Source organism: Gobius niger (assembly GCF_951799975.1).
Source record: "Gobius niger genome assembly, chromosome: 21".
Taxonomy (NCBI): domain Eukaryota; kingdom Metazoa; phylum Chordata; class Actinopteri; order Gobiiformes; family Gobiidae; genus Gobius; species Gobius niger.
Window position 1 is genome coordinate 13781941 of NC_136872.1, and position 14384 is coordinate 13796324.

Below are 14384 nucleotides of genomic sequence, written 5' to 3' on the forward strand. Positions count from 1 at the left end.
ATATGCATGGGTCTCAAAAAAATAGGACCTTTGCCAAAGCAATGAACAATCATGAAAAATCAATGGTCAAAAGTGGCGTCCAAAATGTGACTAGAACTGTTTTGTTAATTCCCACTATTTTCCTTTCAAAACATTTTGACATTGTTGAGCCTGAAAGTATTTTCCAATGACTTCGAAAACAGTGTTATTTTTCTGACATTTTGTCTTTTTTCATTTTCCTTTAGTTCCAGAGAAACCCAGACTCATGGTCAGTACCACCAACATGGGCACGGCTCTCCTGCAGTGGCATCCCCCAGCCTCCACTCATGGGCCCCTACAAGGATATAGGCTCAGATTTGGACGCAAAGATGTGGAACCCCTCACAGTTATAGAGTTCCCTGAGCGGGAAAACCACTACACTACCAAAGAGATCCACAAGGGGGCTTCATACACCTTTCGCCTTTCCGCCCGTAACAAGGTGGGCTTTGGTGAGGAAACAGTAAAGGAAGTTACGACCAATGAAGACGTCCCGAGCGGCTACCCTCAGACCATAACAGCAGAGGGCGCCACCTCCTCCACAGTTCAAGTCAACTGGCACCCCGTGTTACTGGCCGAGCGCAATGGGAAAATAGTGAAATACGCGCTTCAGTACAAGGACATCAACAGCCCACGCAGTCCGTCTGAACTCTTCATCACTGCCCCCGAATCCACAGTCATCCTCGATGGCCTCAGGGCTGACACAACCTATGATATTAAAATGTGTGCCTTCACCAGCAAGGGCTCCGGCCCCTATAGCCCCAGTGTCCAGTTCAGGACACAGCCTTTGGATCAAGGTAGGACCAGTGCCTAAATCCTTTCAGCGCCCACTCTATAGCTCTGCTTTCCCTCCTCAAAACATGCAGTACTGTACATCACAACATGTTATCTTTCCCCTTCCTTCACAAACATTACATTTTTAGTCACATGGAGTAAGTATTTGTGTCTAAGTGTCCAAGTCAAGCACAGTGCAGTCTTTTTAGGCGTTGAATCAGAGGTAAGAGGCAGGGATGAGTGTAGCTCTGTTGTCAGTGTGATGTAAAGGAGGCTTTGTAAGGTAAGCGTTGTTGTGAGACCGCTGTTAGCAGGGAGCAACAGGAGAGGATGCTGTGTCTAAATCATCTGCTCCCCCTTTCTTTTAGCAGTGTTTGCAAAAAATTTTCATGTGAAAGCTGCCATGAAGACGTCCGTGCTGCTGACTTGGGAGATCCCTGACACCTACAATCCCGCACAACCGTTCACAGTGAGCGCCGTGGCACTTTATCCACACGATTATGACAACTTGGCGAAACATAAAAACGCACCTTGCATGATTTGCCGTTCAGATCCTTTACGACAACGGCCAGAGCGTGGAGGTGGATGGGAAGCTAACACAGAAGCTCATAACGGGGCTGCAGCCGGAGACGCAGTACTCCTTTCTCCTGACCAATCGGGGGAACAGCGCCGGAGGCCTGCAGCACCGCGTGTCCACCATGACGGCTCCGGACGTACTGCGGACCAAACCCTACCTGATCAGCAAGACCAACTCTGACGGCATGGTGACCGTGGAGCTCCCATCGGTGCAAACTTCTGAGAGAGTCCGGTGGGTAGTAAGCCTTAAGTTGAATCTTAACGTTATCTGATGAATGTCACGATAATTACTATATCGACTTATCGTTCAATACAAACCAGATAAACGATACACTTTGGGCTCGATATTTATCGTCTGTACATTTATTAGCATCCCCCTCTATTTGTTCTATGTAAGACTTCGATTTCATATTTCATGTGTTTTGCAGCTTGTGTGGCCTTTTAGGATATGATTATGCACTTTTAGAACAAAGTTTTACTGTCATTTTTATGCCTGAGAGTTGCCAGTATCGTTAGAGTCAATAATATCGTTTATCGCGATACTTTCCTGCCTCAATACATCAAACTTCAAATTTGTTATCGTGACAGGCCTATATGTGCTACAGCAGTTCGATTTACAGTCATCCAATGAGCCCAATTAATTGCACAAACCCTTAGTTTTGTATTTGGGTTAAATGATCTTAGTCTATGATCTGACCAGCTGTCTTTGTGACTTGACTTTCTCAGAGTGAGGCCAGATCTCACTCGGGGATGTGTGATCTCACCAATAATTTTGCAAAAACACATCAACAACACTGAATAACCAGACTTTCTATGTGAACAGTAGAAATCCTCTCACTGACTCCAAATGAGTAAAGTTTGTGCAGCAGCTCGACTCTCTGCAGCCCTTTCTTAGTGATGATATCTGTGTTAGTTTCCAGATACATGTCATTCTTAACTATTTGCGCCTTTTGCCATGTGAGAGAGGATGTAAGAGGAAAGAGCGTCACCCTCAAGAAGTAACAGGATTCATCGATTGATATGATATGACAATAAATGAATTGGTTTGTTGGACGGAATTCATCAAACTCCTGATGTCGTCATCCATATTTCTTCTAGTTAGCGCACAGAGAACTAGCTTGACTTCTGAATGTGAACTCTGAGCCCTCTGAAGTCGGAGCGTTTAAACAGAGACCATGTTGTCAGGGCGCCAGCAGCACATCCGACTGTAGAAAGCGGCTTCAAACCCATCTTGTGTTTTGATGTTGCTGGATTCACTCGGCCCACTGTGTCCCATGCCAGAGCTTAAGCTAATGAGTTTCCCATTAGCCTGCCACACTGCCTCTCTGGCTATTGCTAGTGCAGCGCAGTGCCCATTGAGAAAGCCCAGAAAACGCTGGCAAAGACCCTTATCTCTCATGCCACCCTGATGAAGGGATGAAAATCCCTGTAATTCCCTTCTTTCCACTGAGGTTTTCTAATTAGCTCACATGGGGCCCATTGAGGTGTACATCGCCCAACATCTATACAAGCTTAAAGTAAAACAAGTGAGCAACCTGTTTAGTTTCAGGTTATTGTGAGGCTCTATCCGCTTTAATACATATCCAGAAGCAGCTGACTTTCTAAATCATGCCTTAAAATGTGTTTGATAAAAAATTCTCGACTGGCTCTCAACTCTTTAAACTTTAGCCTAACAAACCGTGGTCTTCTACCTATTAACCAACCACATGCGTTCCAGGGGCTACTATGTTGTGGTGGTGCCTTTGAGGAAACAACGGACGGGCAAGTTTTTCAAGCCCTGGGAGAATCCAGATGAGATGAACTGGGAGGAGGTGAGTTTACTGACACCGACTCACATGTGTCTGAAACCCGAAGCTTTGCAAAGAGCGCGCTATACTTTTCTCCAAACTGCGGAGAGAAAAAAAGGTCTGTAGTTTTTTTTTTTTTTTTTTTGAGAGGGCAGGAAGAACAAGAGATGTGTCTCGCTGATTGACGCAAATAGCTGCCGAGAGCCCTGTTCATATGGAAATGAGAACATGGAGTAGCCATCAAGTGCACTGCAAGCTCAACCCTGGTCCCTCCTCCTCCTCCTTTTGTGGCGGCTGTAATTACCTGAAGAGCTGCATCAGGCCTCGCTGTCTTGCCTCATTCCAGCGCAAGCTCGCTCACTGTGTGCACAAAACACTTGACAACTTTTATATTTAGCCGGGCAGATCCGAGCTCCTGTGAGCTGCATGCTTGATTGAATAGGTTGTATTGCAAATGATAAATATCGCTGTAGGAATTTGTGCAATCACTTACAAAGTTGTTGAAAAAGTGATCAATTATTCAACAATTATTAAGTAGGGATTTCACTTTTTAAATATGCATCTTAAACTATTTGATTGTAATTGTGCGATCCAAAATCCTTTAATGCTTGTATATTTCTGAGCAAGTAATAATAATTTATCTGTGAGTATATTGTAATTGTATCTTCTTAATGCCAAAACGTTGCTATTCAGCCGAAGCCATCTTGGGTGGTTGAAATTCTCTTTTTATTTCCAAAACTCCCAATTTTTTTTTTCTCCCTCAATATTACAATGTGAAATATTTACCTCAGCACAGAACAATAGCACATTTGAAAACGTCACGAACCCCATACACACTGCCTCATCCGCCAATGGCTTTCCCGCCCCCCGCCTACAGGCCCATGTCTGTCGCCTTGACCAATTGCCCAAAAGTCACCCCTCTGTCAGAATTTATTTGTTTGTCAATATTGGCACTCACCTTTTCACAACTTTTCCCAAGGGCAGCTAGATTTAGCCGTGTTGACAGGAGAGATGATTGAAGACATTATCGGGCAGTACCAACAGCCCCGCAGCCAAAACAGAGCACACACAGCAGCGCACACTCCCCCCCCCCCCCCCCCCGATGGGACTGACAGGGGCGCGCTCGCACACGAACATGGGACTGCGAGATACTGAATCAGATGCCAAATAACCAGTGAGGCCTGATTAGCATAATTATGATCCACACTTTGTAATGGCTTTTTAAAGTGCAATGATATAGACTGTGAAGGGCATGGACTTTTCACGCATTGCTGTCTGCTTAATAATTATGGGAATTTACTACTTTGACCGTTTGCAACAATTGCATTCACTGACTTTTTTGTTGTTGTTAATTTGGTCAGAAATAAGGACAAAAACCAAACGTATAGTTCCCTTGCACTTTAGGACTTTGGGCAGGCTACGCTCTGATCAATGATTGGTGTTTTGTTTGGTTGTCGTTTACTATTCCATACAAAGAATGCAAATATTCATTCTGCTGGACATTTCCTAAATGTGCTCTGTGGATTTTTATCCATGAATCACTAATCTAATAGAAATATTGTCAGAAATATCCCATTCATTCTATAAAACAGTTCAGCCCTTAAAACAACACTGAGTTATTTGCATTCATATTTCTTAAGAATTACCAATCAAACCTACAACCTGTGAGGTGGAAGGCTACACTTTGCTGATAGTAATACAAAATAGCTTTCAGATGTCTTACACTTTCCAAGCCTGAAAGCTTCAGTGCTTCATTGTAGCCATTCTCCATTCACTCCATATTCAGTGGTGGTAAGCTATTGTAGCCTGAAATAAACTGACTTAAAGGAACAGGCCACCGTTTTTCCATACTGAGATGAATGATCGCTGGCTTCTCTGCTTTTTGCCAACGACACTGGGGGTCGCCATTGCTGTAGTACCTCTATATAGCCGCTAGTTTCCCATTGGAAAGCATTGTACTTTAGACACGTTAAAAAAACAACTTTAAAGACTGGTCCCAATTTTTTTGGAACTATGGAGAGCTAGATATTCCTCCTGTGATAACGCAGGGTTAGTTACAATTAAGGATACCAGGCTGGTTTTCGTGAGAAAACAAGCGGATAAAAAGGGGAACTATATAGTAAGGCGTAATAACACCTTAGGAGCACTTTGACATCCGCGCAGTAATATCTTCACTCCTAAAGAATTCTGTGTAGCTATACTTGGATCGTGTAACTACTCACGTAGCCATATTTAAATAAGGAAAACGTGGAAGAGCTTGGTCAATTCTAACTTCACCCCCGTTTGGCTCCATAGGAATATGCTGGGAGAGGCTAAATGCTAGCAATGTCTTTAGTAGCATTTAGCCTTTTTTGGTCTTTTTGCATAACTGAGCGCACGCACAAAGACCAGACAGTTACGCATCAACTCGTTTAAGCTCAGGTAAGAACATATCTCAGTATGGGAAAACGGTGGACTGTACCTTTAAGAGAGGTCACCAATCCTTAACTCACACGCTACATTCAAGTGTCTTGTACAAGGACACAGCCGTAGTCTGCACCAGCGGGAGCCGTTCCAGTATTCTGATTATAGCCGCTTAGCAACCGCGTACCAATGGGGTTTTTAAACGCTTTTCTAATTCGGAAGAAAGAAACTGCACTTAATTGGCCCAAGTCTAACAAAGACAAATCATTCGAATGTATCAAGTGACAGGCTTTTGAATTAACGTTTCCGATTTGTGCCCAAAAGTGATTGAGCGGTGAAACTTTGAAATTTCAGCGCCCGTCTGCTTGATACTGTCAGATAATGTGAGCCGTTTCATGTGCCGGAAACAGACTCTATCTTTTAATCAGAGCCTTTTGTAACCCCCCCAAAAAACAGATGAAATAAGTCACTGATCTTTCCGTAACGCTTTTGCAATCAGCACTTTCAGCTCGGCAATCAGAAAGCGAAATCTCAGATAAATTTGCATTGAAGGAGTTTCTGCGTCTGGTGTGTGATATCAGTTGTAATTGTTGCTCATGCTCTTTTTTTTTGTGTGCTTTTTTTCATCTTCAGCTGCTGAAGGAAATCAACAGAACGACCAGAGAATTCCGCTTCCGGAGGCAATTGGAGCCAAAAGCTTACATCGCTGCCTATTTCAAAGACCTGCCCAAAGACTTCATGCTCGGAGACGGAAAGATGTACGGGGAATTCGAGAACAAACAACTGCAGAACGGGCAGGAGTACATCTTCTTTGTGGTGGCTGTCGTGGAGATGTCGGAAAATGTAAGTTTGAATAATACTTCTAAAAATACAGCTAGTGTAAGAGAGAAAATTACCCCAGAAAACCCTGGAAGTTCAACAGAGAACTAAAAGTCGCCGAATCCCATTACAGTATTTGAGGAAAGGATTTTACCTGTGATCCGGCGTGTTACTTGGAGCTTTTGTGCGCATTTAACTTCGAAACTTAACGCTGCGTCTGGTCCGGAGAAGCTGACCCGTACAACCCCCTCAGGCAGCGAAGCCCCTTTAGACCGCAGCCCATCCCAGGACCGGCGTGATAACAGCGCTTGTGTTTAATTGCGGAGCGCCTTATCTCCCCCGCGCCTGTGTGTATGTGTGTGTGTGCCTGTGTCCGGAGTGGAGCGGAGAGAGCACCGAGCGGCCTGATTAGGAGGCTTCGGGCCGAGATGATGGATCTGATGAGCTGGGGGCTGTAGCGCTAACTCGCACTCTCTCCGCTGACCCGCGGTTCAGGTGGAGAAGAACGATAATGACGGACAGAAGCAGCCGAGCGTTTACAATATTTCAATCCCTAAAGACCGTTTTATCTTTTCATAGAAGGGGGAATACTTCAATCAAACCTCCTTCGACTCAAAAGAGCAATATGAAAGATCATTTTGATTTGGAGCCTGGAGAGAATAACAAAACTTTGAATAGGTTTTAATTTGTATTGCTGCCCAAGCTGCGTCGCAAAGGCTGTTTAATTGAGTAAATTAACTCAAGTCTTCAAGCAGTGCTGAGAATATATTAGTCACTGTGACCATAAGTCACCTCTTAAGTAGATGGAGCTGCAGGAAATCCAATGTTTTCAAGGCTTAAGGTGAACTTGGTTAATTAAACTATTGCAAGAATCATGTTTCAATGTGGTTTAATTGAAAGTATCGTATAGGCAGTATTTCCAAAGTATGTGTCCTTGCTCAACTGACCCAGTGGTCTTTCTGTTGCATTCATCCTAAACTAATCAATTTTATTTTTTGTCTAGTAGTGGAATTCGGTTTGTCTATCAGTAGGCTATATTGAAAAGCAGACATTTTATTTGGTTTTCATTAAGTGAAACATCAGTTATTGAGTATTTAAAGGCACACGGCGTAACATTTTGGACTATACTGTTGCCATCTACACAAAATGCTCTCCATGACCAGCTCAACAAAGAAAACATTTTTTTTGCAGTGGATAATCAAAGAATGGATCTGGATGAGGGCCTAACCTGTTTAACTCTCAATTCTACTGACTTTAGTCGACGTCTCCATGGAAACGAGCTGGAGCGTCTCCACTCCCGGTAAAATTATAGTCATGTTTTAGCAGAGCTGAGCCGCTCAGCGCAAAGCACATGATTGATTGAGGTATATTTCAATGGTGAAAATATCTGCCATAAAATAAATGCTTGTATTTCAATTTTGTTTATTGGGTGAAATCTTACGCGGTGTGGCTTTAAGAAGCTGTCAAGTCAATTTATTTGATCAAGTGATACTTTGATGTGTTCTTTTAATGTATGTGTGTATATGTGTGTTGTAACTGCAGTACTGTGCTTAAGTTTGACACCTTATTTTTGAGATGGGCGTTTCAACCTCTTACCCCCACCTTAACCAGTTCAGCTTTACCTAAATCTAAAAGGTTTCAGCCTATAGGCCAGTGTAACACCTCATTTGAAAGCTAAGCTACAAAACTGATCTAACCAGATCTTTTTCCTCGTTGTTTTTTTACTCAACTTTTTATCATCGCATTTTCGTCACATCTTCGTCTTGTTTTTGTCGCTATTTAGATGCTTGTTTTTCAAGAAAATGTTCTCCTTTCAGGTGGGGGTTAAGAGGTTAAGGACTTAGTTATGACCAGGGGACAGATGAAAAATTCAGACTTTTTTAACCATGTCTAATCAGGTGTTTTATGACATTGCACTGTCCCCTTTTAAATAAACTACCAGTAATCTAATCTGTATATTTAGTCATAGAAGCTCTGGACTGTTATGAAATCTGATCCCTGCTGGCCCCGGGGTCACACATTGGACATACTTAGATTTTTATGTGACTCAATGACTTAATAATACATGTCTCTTAACACATTCCAATTAATGTCATTCTTTGAATAATTGATTTTGCTCTCTGCACTTTCAGATTATGTATGCCACTAGCCCCTACTCCGACTCAGTGGTCTCTGCGGACATTGACCCCCAGCCGATCATCGACGAAGAGGAGGGTCTGATCTGGGTGGTGGGGCCCGTGCTGGCTGTAGTCTTCATCATATGCATCGTCATCGCCATCCTCCTTTACAAGAGGTGAGAGAATTGGGGTAGAAAAAAAAAAACCTGCCAAAGCTACTCATGTCATAGGTCTGTGTGTGGGGAACATGTGTCATCCAGCTACATGAATAATGGACTCCGCGGAGCTGCTGAGGGAATACTGTAGAGTCATAGAGTATGTAAACACAATGATTTATATATGCAGCACTGACTTGTATGAATATTCAACAACGTAATGGTATAGAGTGTTAAAGATTCACAACGGCAGCACAGCATCAGCTCCGAGAATTTCCTGAGTGACGACTCTTTACCCCCTCCCACGCTCTGCTGTCCTGTTTAATAAATGCCATATAAGCACCTTAAACCGATACATTGAAAAACACAACCCAAACCAATGCAGCCGCTTCCTCCGAGTATGGTATACAAATCCACTTACAGCACGGCTAAACATGCAACAACTCCTCACAGCAGAGCTCTCGCGCTGAACTCCAGTCCCAGAGGAAGCTGTTGTCGCTGCGCATCAGTCAGAGCGGATGAGGCCAAAGCTTTGACTATCTGCAGCTTCAGAGAGGCCCGGAGCTCGGGCAGGCGTCCCAGACACTCTCTTCCTCCTCCTCCTCCTCCTCCTCCTCACTCTTTACAACTGCTGCTCCCACCGGGGACGCCACATTTGATCCCACTTTGACCATTTCTGCCACACACACACACACACACACACACACAGCCACACACAAACTACTGGCTGACTGTGTTGCTTACACAGAGGACAGGAACAAAACTTCAAGGGATATTTCAGGAGTTTTGATGTAGGGCCTCATTTCCTAGTTATCCAGAGTGTTGTTGATTTCTGGAGATATTTTTTTTTTAATTCATGCAGTCCTTATATTTGTAGAATTTAGTGGCGCTAGGCTAATGCTAGGCTAGCGCATATCTACGGTAACAGCTAGCCTACATTAAAAACAGTCTGGCCCAAGCACAGTGCACCTGACGCAAATCACTTATAACACCAGACTACTGATATAAATGTCTGTGTCGATAGAGTAATTGTAACCATTTTAAATAAGCTATATTTGAGCAGCATTAGCTTTGTGGTTGTAAGCTACACAGTGGCGGAGTGATCTGCTAGAAAATAGTAACTCAAAATGTGGTATTTCATGTGATGCAAGGTCAGTTATATTGAAAAATTACTCTATCGAAACAGACATTAGTCCGGCGTTATATTTATCAGGCCCATTAGCTAAAAATGCTGAACCTACTACTATAAAAGTAATATTTACCAAAATCGGTACGTCCGGGTTAGCAGAGATAAATGCTAACAGGGCAGCAGCTACGCTAACCTTGGAAGTAGTGACTTTAGTAAATATTACTTTTTTAGCAGTAGGTGCGGCATTTTGGCCTTTTTTATGTTTTTTTTACGCATATTTGCCGGTCTGCTAGTACCCAGAATCGGAAGTTGTGACGTGACACTTAAACTTATAAGTGATTTGCCTCAGGTGCACTGTGGAGTGGGTCAGACTGTTTTCAAAGCAGGCTAGCTGCTAGAAATGCGCTAGCTTAGCACTAGCCTAGCGCCGCAAAACTCTTCAAATACTTCAAAAACTCTTCGACTGCATGAATACAAAATAAAAAAATCACTCTGGATAACTAGGAAATTAGGTCTTATGTCAAAAACCCTTTAAAGCATTTTCTAAAACAAACTTCTTTTCCCTCTTTTTTAGCATCCACTCTTCAAATCATATTGTTTTAGTCACGTAGAGCCTTACAATATCAATAATGCTCCTCCAGTTGAGCCGCGCATTTTAGAACTTTTCATGCTAGTAAGGATTTTGTTCATTACGAGGATGAGACGTGTTGTTTGTCTAGCATGCTCCGTCCTCCTTCCCGGTTGAACCAAAACGAAGAGTTTGCGCGCGTGGGCTTCGGAGTTCTCTTTTCTAGCCCTGCTCTTTGATTACAAACTCGGTGCCGCTAACCGCGCTACGGAACATTCAGTGCACAACCTGAGGACGTTTCTCTTGTCGAGATCGGTTTTACATGACAGTATGTTCTTTTAGTGCCACACAAAGGCGGTGGGGGAAATTATGGCGTGAGTCATGTGGAGAGAACCATAAATAAGGAAATGACTGTTGCATATTTTATACTCGGAAGAATAACATTGGCCACATCCAACCGCTGGGCTGCCACTTTGGCTGCGAGATAGATGAAGTACACACAGTTTTCCATAATAGATAATGCGGGAATATGTAACCTCTTGGAATTACTTCAACGAGAATCCGTCAATGTGGTACCGTCTGTATTATATTGTGTGGGGGGATTTTATGAGCCCCAGTAAAACAAAAGCAAAACAAGAAGCTCCAGGCTTGCAAAAGGTCGCTCCGCCTAATGCTGTGTCAATATTTCTTTTCTTTGCCGACCAATGGAGCAGCAAACCAGACAGGTAAGAGCAAGATGGATCGAGGCGCACTCCCTCAGCCCATACCTTTACTACTACACTGGTTTCCATCGTGTCGCATTTTCTCTTACAAAAGTTGTACCGTGTGATCGACAGAAAAAGAGCAGAAGCCGAAGCTCGTAAAGGCAGCCTCCCCAACAGTAAGGAAATGCCCCTGCACCATCCCACCGACCCCGTGGAGCTGCGCCGGCTCAACTTTCAGACTCCCGGTAAGACTTGTTTGTGGCGTTTTTATCTTTGGCGTGTGCGTAAATGCTACTGATTGGCTTGCTCGAATCAGTACCTCATTATTGACCAGCTCGGATGTCATTCTCATCACTTACAAACAATCACACGAGACTTACTTGGACTTTGAGTTCAAGATTCATCACTGGATGCTGCTTTATTCATGACATGCAGGTGGTTCAGCGATTCACAGATGCTACTTCCTGAAAGCTTCTGATCTGCTGTGGCAATGTTTGAAAGCAATATCTTAAAGGAAACAAGTCATCACTTCATCATTAACCACTGAACCCCTGACTTAAAGGTACTATACAGAGTTTAAAGATGTTAGAATTATTTATTCTCCTCCCCCTACATGTTCCAGCCATGTTCTAATGTGGAGAATGGGCTCAGACCAGAGCTTAATATAGAACTTGCAGTTACGCATAAGGCCTGAGGTGGCAGTAGTGAGTATAAAAATGACCAACTTGCATCTAGTCTCTGTAATCAAGCACATTTTCCCTGGTTCGGCTTTACCCAAATCCCAAAGCTTCTTGAGTGGAGGGGAACTCGTGTAATGCCTCATTTGAAAGCTAAGTCCTACTAAAGATTAGTCCTCTCGTTGCTGCGTCATCACTTTTTGGATGTATTTTTGTCGCTTCTTTTTTGCCACTTCTGATGATTTTTTTTCCTTCACGTGTTTGAATGTGTTTGTTGTGTTTCTGAGGCTTTTTGTTGTGTTTTTTGGTACGCCTTTGTCACTTTTTTGCCAATATTTTTTACTGTTTTTTTTTTTTTTTTTTTCACATTTTTGATTATTTCTTGTCACTTTTTTGATGTTTTTCTTTGGTCGCTTTTTCATTTCTTTTTTCTCCCATGTTTGTTGCACTTATGTGGCTTCTTCCCCGCTGTTTTGAGGCTTTTTTGTTGCTTTTCTGTCACTTTTCTTTCGCTTTTATGATGATTTCCTTTGTTGTTTTTTCATCCTTGTTTTTGTCTAGTTTTTGACGCTTTTTTCAAGCAGCTTTTAGATTTGGGTGAAGCCAACCTGGGGAAAATGTGCTCAGTTCAGGTGGGGGTTAAGAGGTAAAAGGGCCAACACCTATTTCAGTCTTTTGTTAATTTGTTTCCTCCTTCTGTAAATCCTAAAAGCAGACATTTGTGAAGCGACACCGATGTGAGCTGTGCATCAAATTATAAAACGATCCTCAACTAGCAGCTGTTGCTCTTGACATTACTGTGACAGTTCTGGAAGTTGTGAAATGCGCTTATAAACTCATTCCTGTGAAGAATTCAGGTGTTGGAAATGCTTGGATCACAACTCTTCAAAAATCTGGTATAGGGCCTTTGATTATACAAATATCACTAAATCAAATTAAATGCAAAAAATGTAGCTCTCCAAAATACCAGCTTTTGAAAAAACACGAGCATTAACCCAAACTCTATACTGAAATCGCCCCAGGACAGATAGGTGTTTTGCAGGTAGGGACAGGTGCATAGGGGGCTGCTTGCCTGTGTCCTCCGGGGGCAGATCCGCCTCATTGCAAAGTAAAGCTGCAGAGAAGTGCTGGGCTGGACAGTTTGGTGGCAGCTGTCATCGAGCAGCATACACGGGCCAGCGGGGTCACCCGGACTTGTCATGCTTACTCAGGAAGGTCCGGCTGCATCCCGCTCCTGCAAGTTGGTGTTTACAGTATATGCAGACCAGTCCGAGTGACAGTATGAAATGTGCCAAGGCCGTGTTCGGGGTTTAGTGGGAGATGGCCACAAACAACAATGACAGCTGTGAAATGCAATGTTTATACCGCGCGACCTTTAGCGCTGAGGTGAGTAGGCGCTCGCCCTGGAGGGGACACCGAGAGTCACCGTCTATTTATCACATTGAAAGGAGCTGCGCATCCTTGCCCTCCCCATCCCGACTCTAAGAAGGAACCAGAGAGAAGCAGATTGAAAGAAGATGATAGCATTAAATTACATGGGTGCAGTCTGTTGATTTCTAGGAGGAGAGAAAGTACACACATTATTCCTTCTGTGTATAAGGTCATCGGAATAAGTTTGCCTGGGTCTTCTTAACCTAGGCTGCCCAGTAAAAAAAGCACAGGTCAACCACTCAGGCCTTTGGATGGTTGTTCAGGAGGTGGCAATAGTGTGGGGATATCAAAGGCGGGTCAGCGTGTATGAAAGCAGGATAAATTACCCCTCCAGGCTCCGGTAATGTATGCATATTTATGAAAGCTCTTCTGCGATGTTAGGGCCATTACGGGCTGCTTCATCCCGACAGAGGGGCATTTTTCCTTTTCGGCGCTGAGTGATCTCAAACATCCTTACACTATTTCAGCCTCCACTCAAGCAGTCATTTGCCCCCGTCGCCCGCAGCTCCTCTAAGAGCCAGGCATCTCACTGCGCAAAAAAAGGGACTAAATATTTTCTCCCGACACGTGACCACTCTAGATCAAGTCCCCCCCCCCCACCACCACCAGCTCTGTTACATTAGACGACCTCCCTCTCTCCCCCACCTCTTTACACCTCAATGGATATTTTCTACTTGAGGATGCTTGATCTTTGAGTGACGGCCATGCTGGAAATGGTGCTTTCATTGTGTCGTCCCGGTGATGGGTTTGAAGTAGCGGGTCGCAATAGAAACCCGCTTTTGCCGCCGCGGAAGGAGCGAAAGTGGGTGGGGAAAATGTGAGGCGCAGTACCTTCCATTAGCTAATGTCCACTTGTGCCAAAGCTAATGAGGCCGCGCTGTGATGGTTGGAAAGACGGCGTCAACCCCCAAACTGCGGCGGCTCTACACTTCTGGGGATGAACTTTTGAACAGAACTATACAACTCCTGGGTCTATTTCATCATGCGGTGTACTTCGGATTTTGAAACTTATTCACAACTTCGTCAAAGTCAAAGTAGCTCCGACGACGCTGGATAATGCATAATTGAGTTAGAATTGGTATTTAATTCGATTCTCAATCCATTTGCAGTGACTTGAGCTGCAGCCTTTTCATTTATTAGTAATCGGGCAGTGAAATATGCATGAATATGGGAGTTTTCTTTTTCTGTTGTTTCATAAAGGCTATATAGGCAACCACAAAAGTACATTA

The 14384-nt window shown here is 43.6% G+C and overlaps 1 protein-coding gene across 39 annotated transcripts in view; it reads left to right on the forward strand.

The window, feature by feature from the left end:
* LOC306980831 (receptor-type tyrosine-protein phosphatase delta) overlaps positions 1–14384 on the forward strand; it is a 441722-nt gene that overhangs the window by 400846 nt on the left and 26492 nt on the right. For 14 of the 39 annotated variants that reach the window (XM_079580272.1, XM_079580308.1, XM_079580275.1 and 11 more), the window contains 8 exons: positions 225–812; positions 1158–1258; positions 1341–1597; positions 3083–3176; positions 6189–6398; positions 8507–8667; positions 11057–11068; positions 11180–11292. In XM_079580272.1, coding sequence (XP_079436398.1) covers positions 225–812; positions 1158–1258; positions 1341–1597; positions 3083–3176; positions 6189–6398; positions 8507–8667; positions 11057–11068; positions 11180–11292 — 1536 coding nt within the window. The remainder of the gene's footprint in view (positions 1–224; positions 813–1157; positions 1259–1340; positions 1598–3082; positions 3177–6188; positions 6399–8506; positions 8668–11056; positions 11069–11179; positions 11293–14384) is intronic. The other 25 variants (XM_079580305.1, XM_079580273.1, XM_079580274.1 and 22 more) reach the window with 7 other exon arrangements.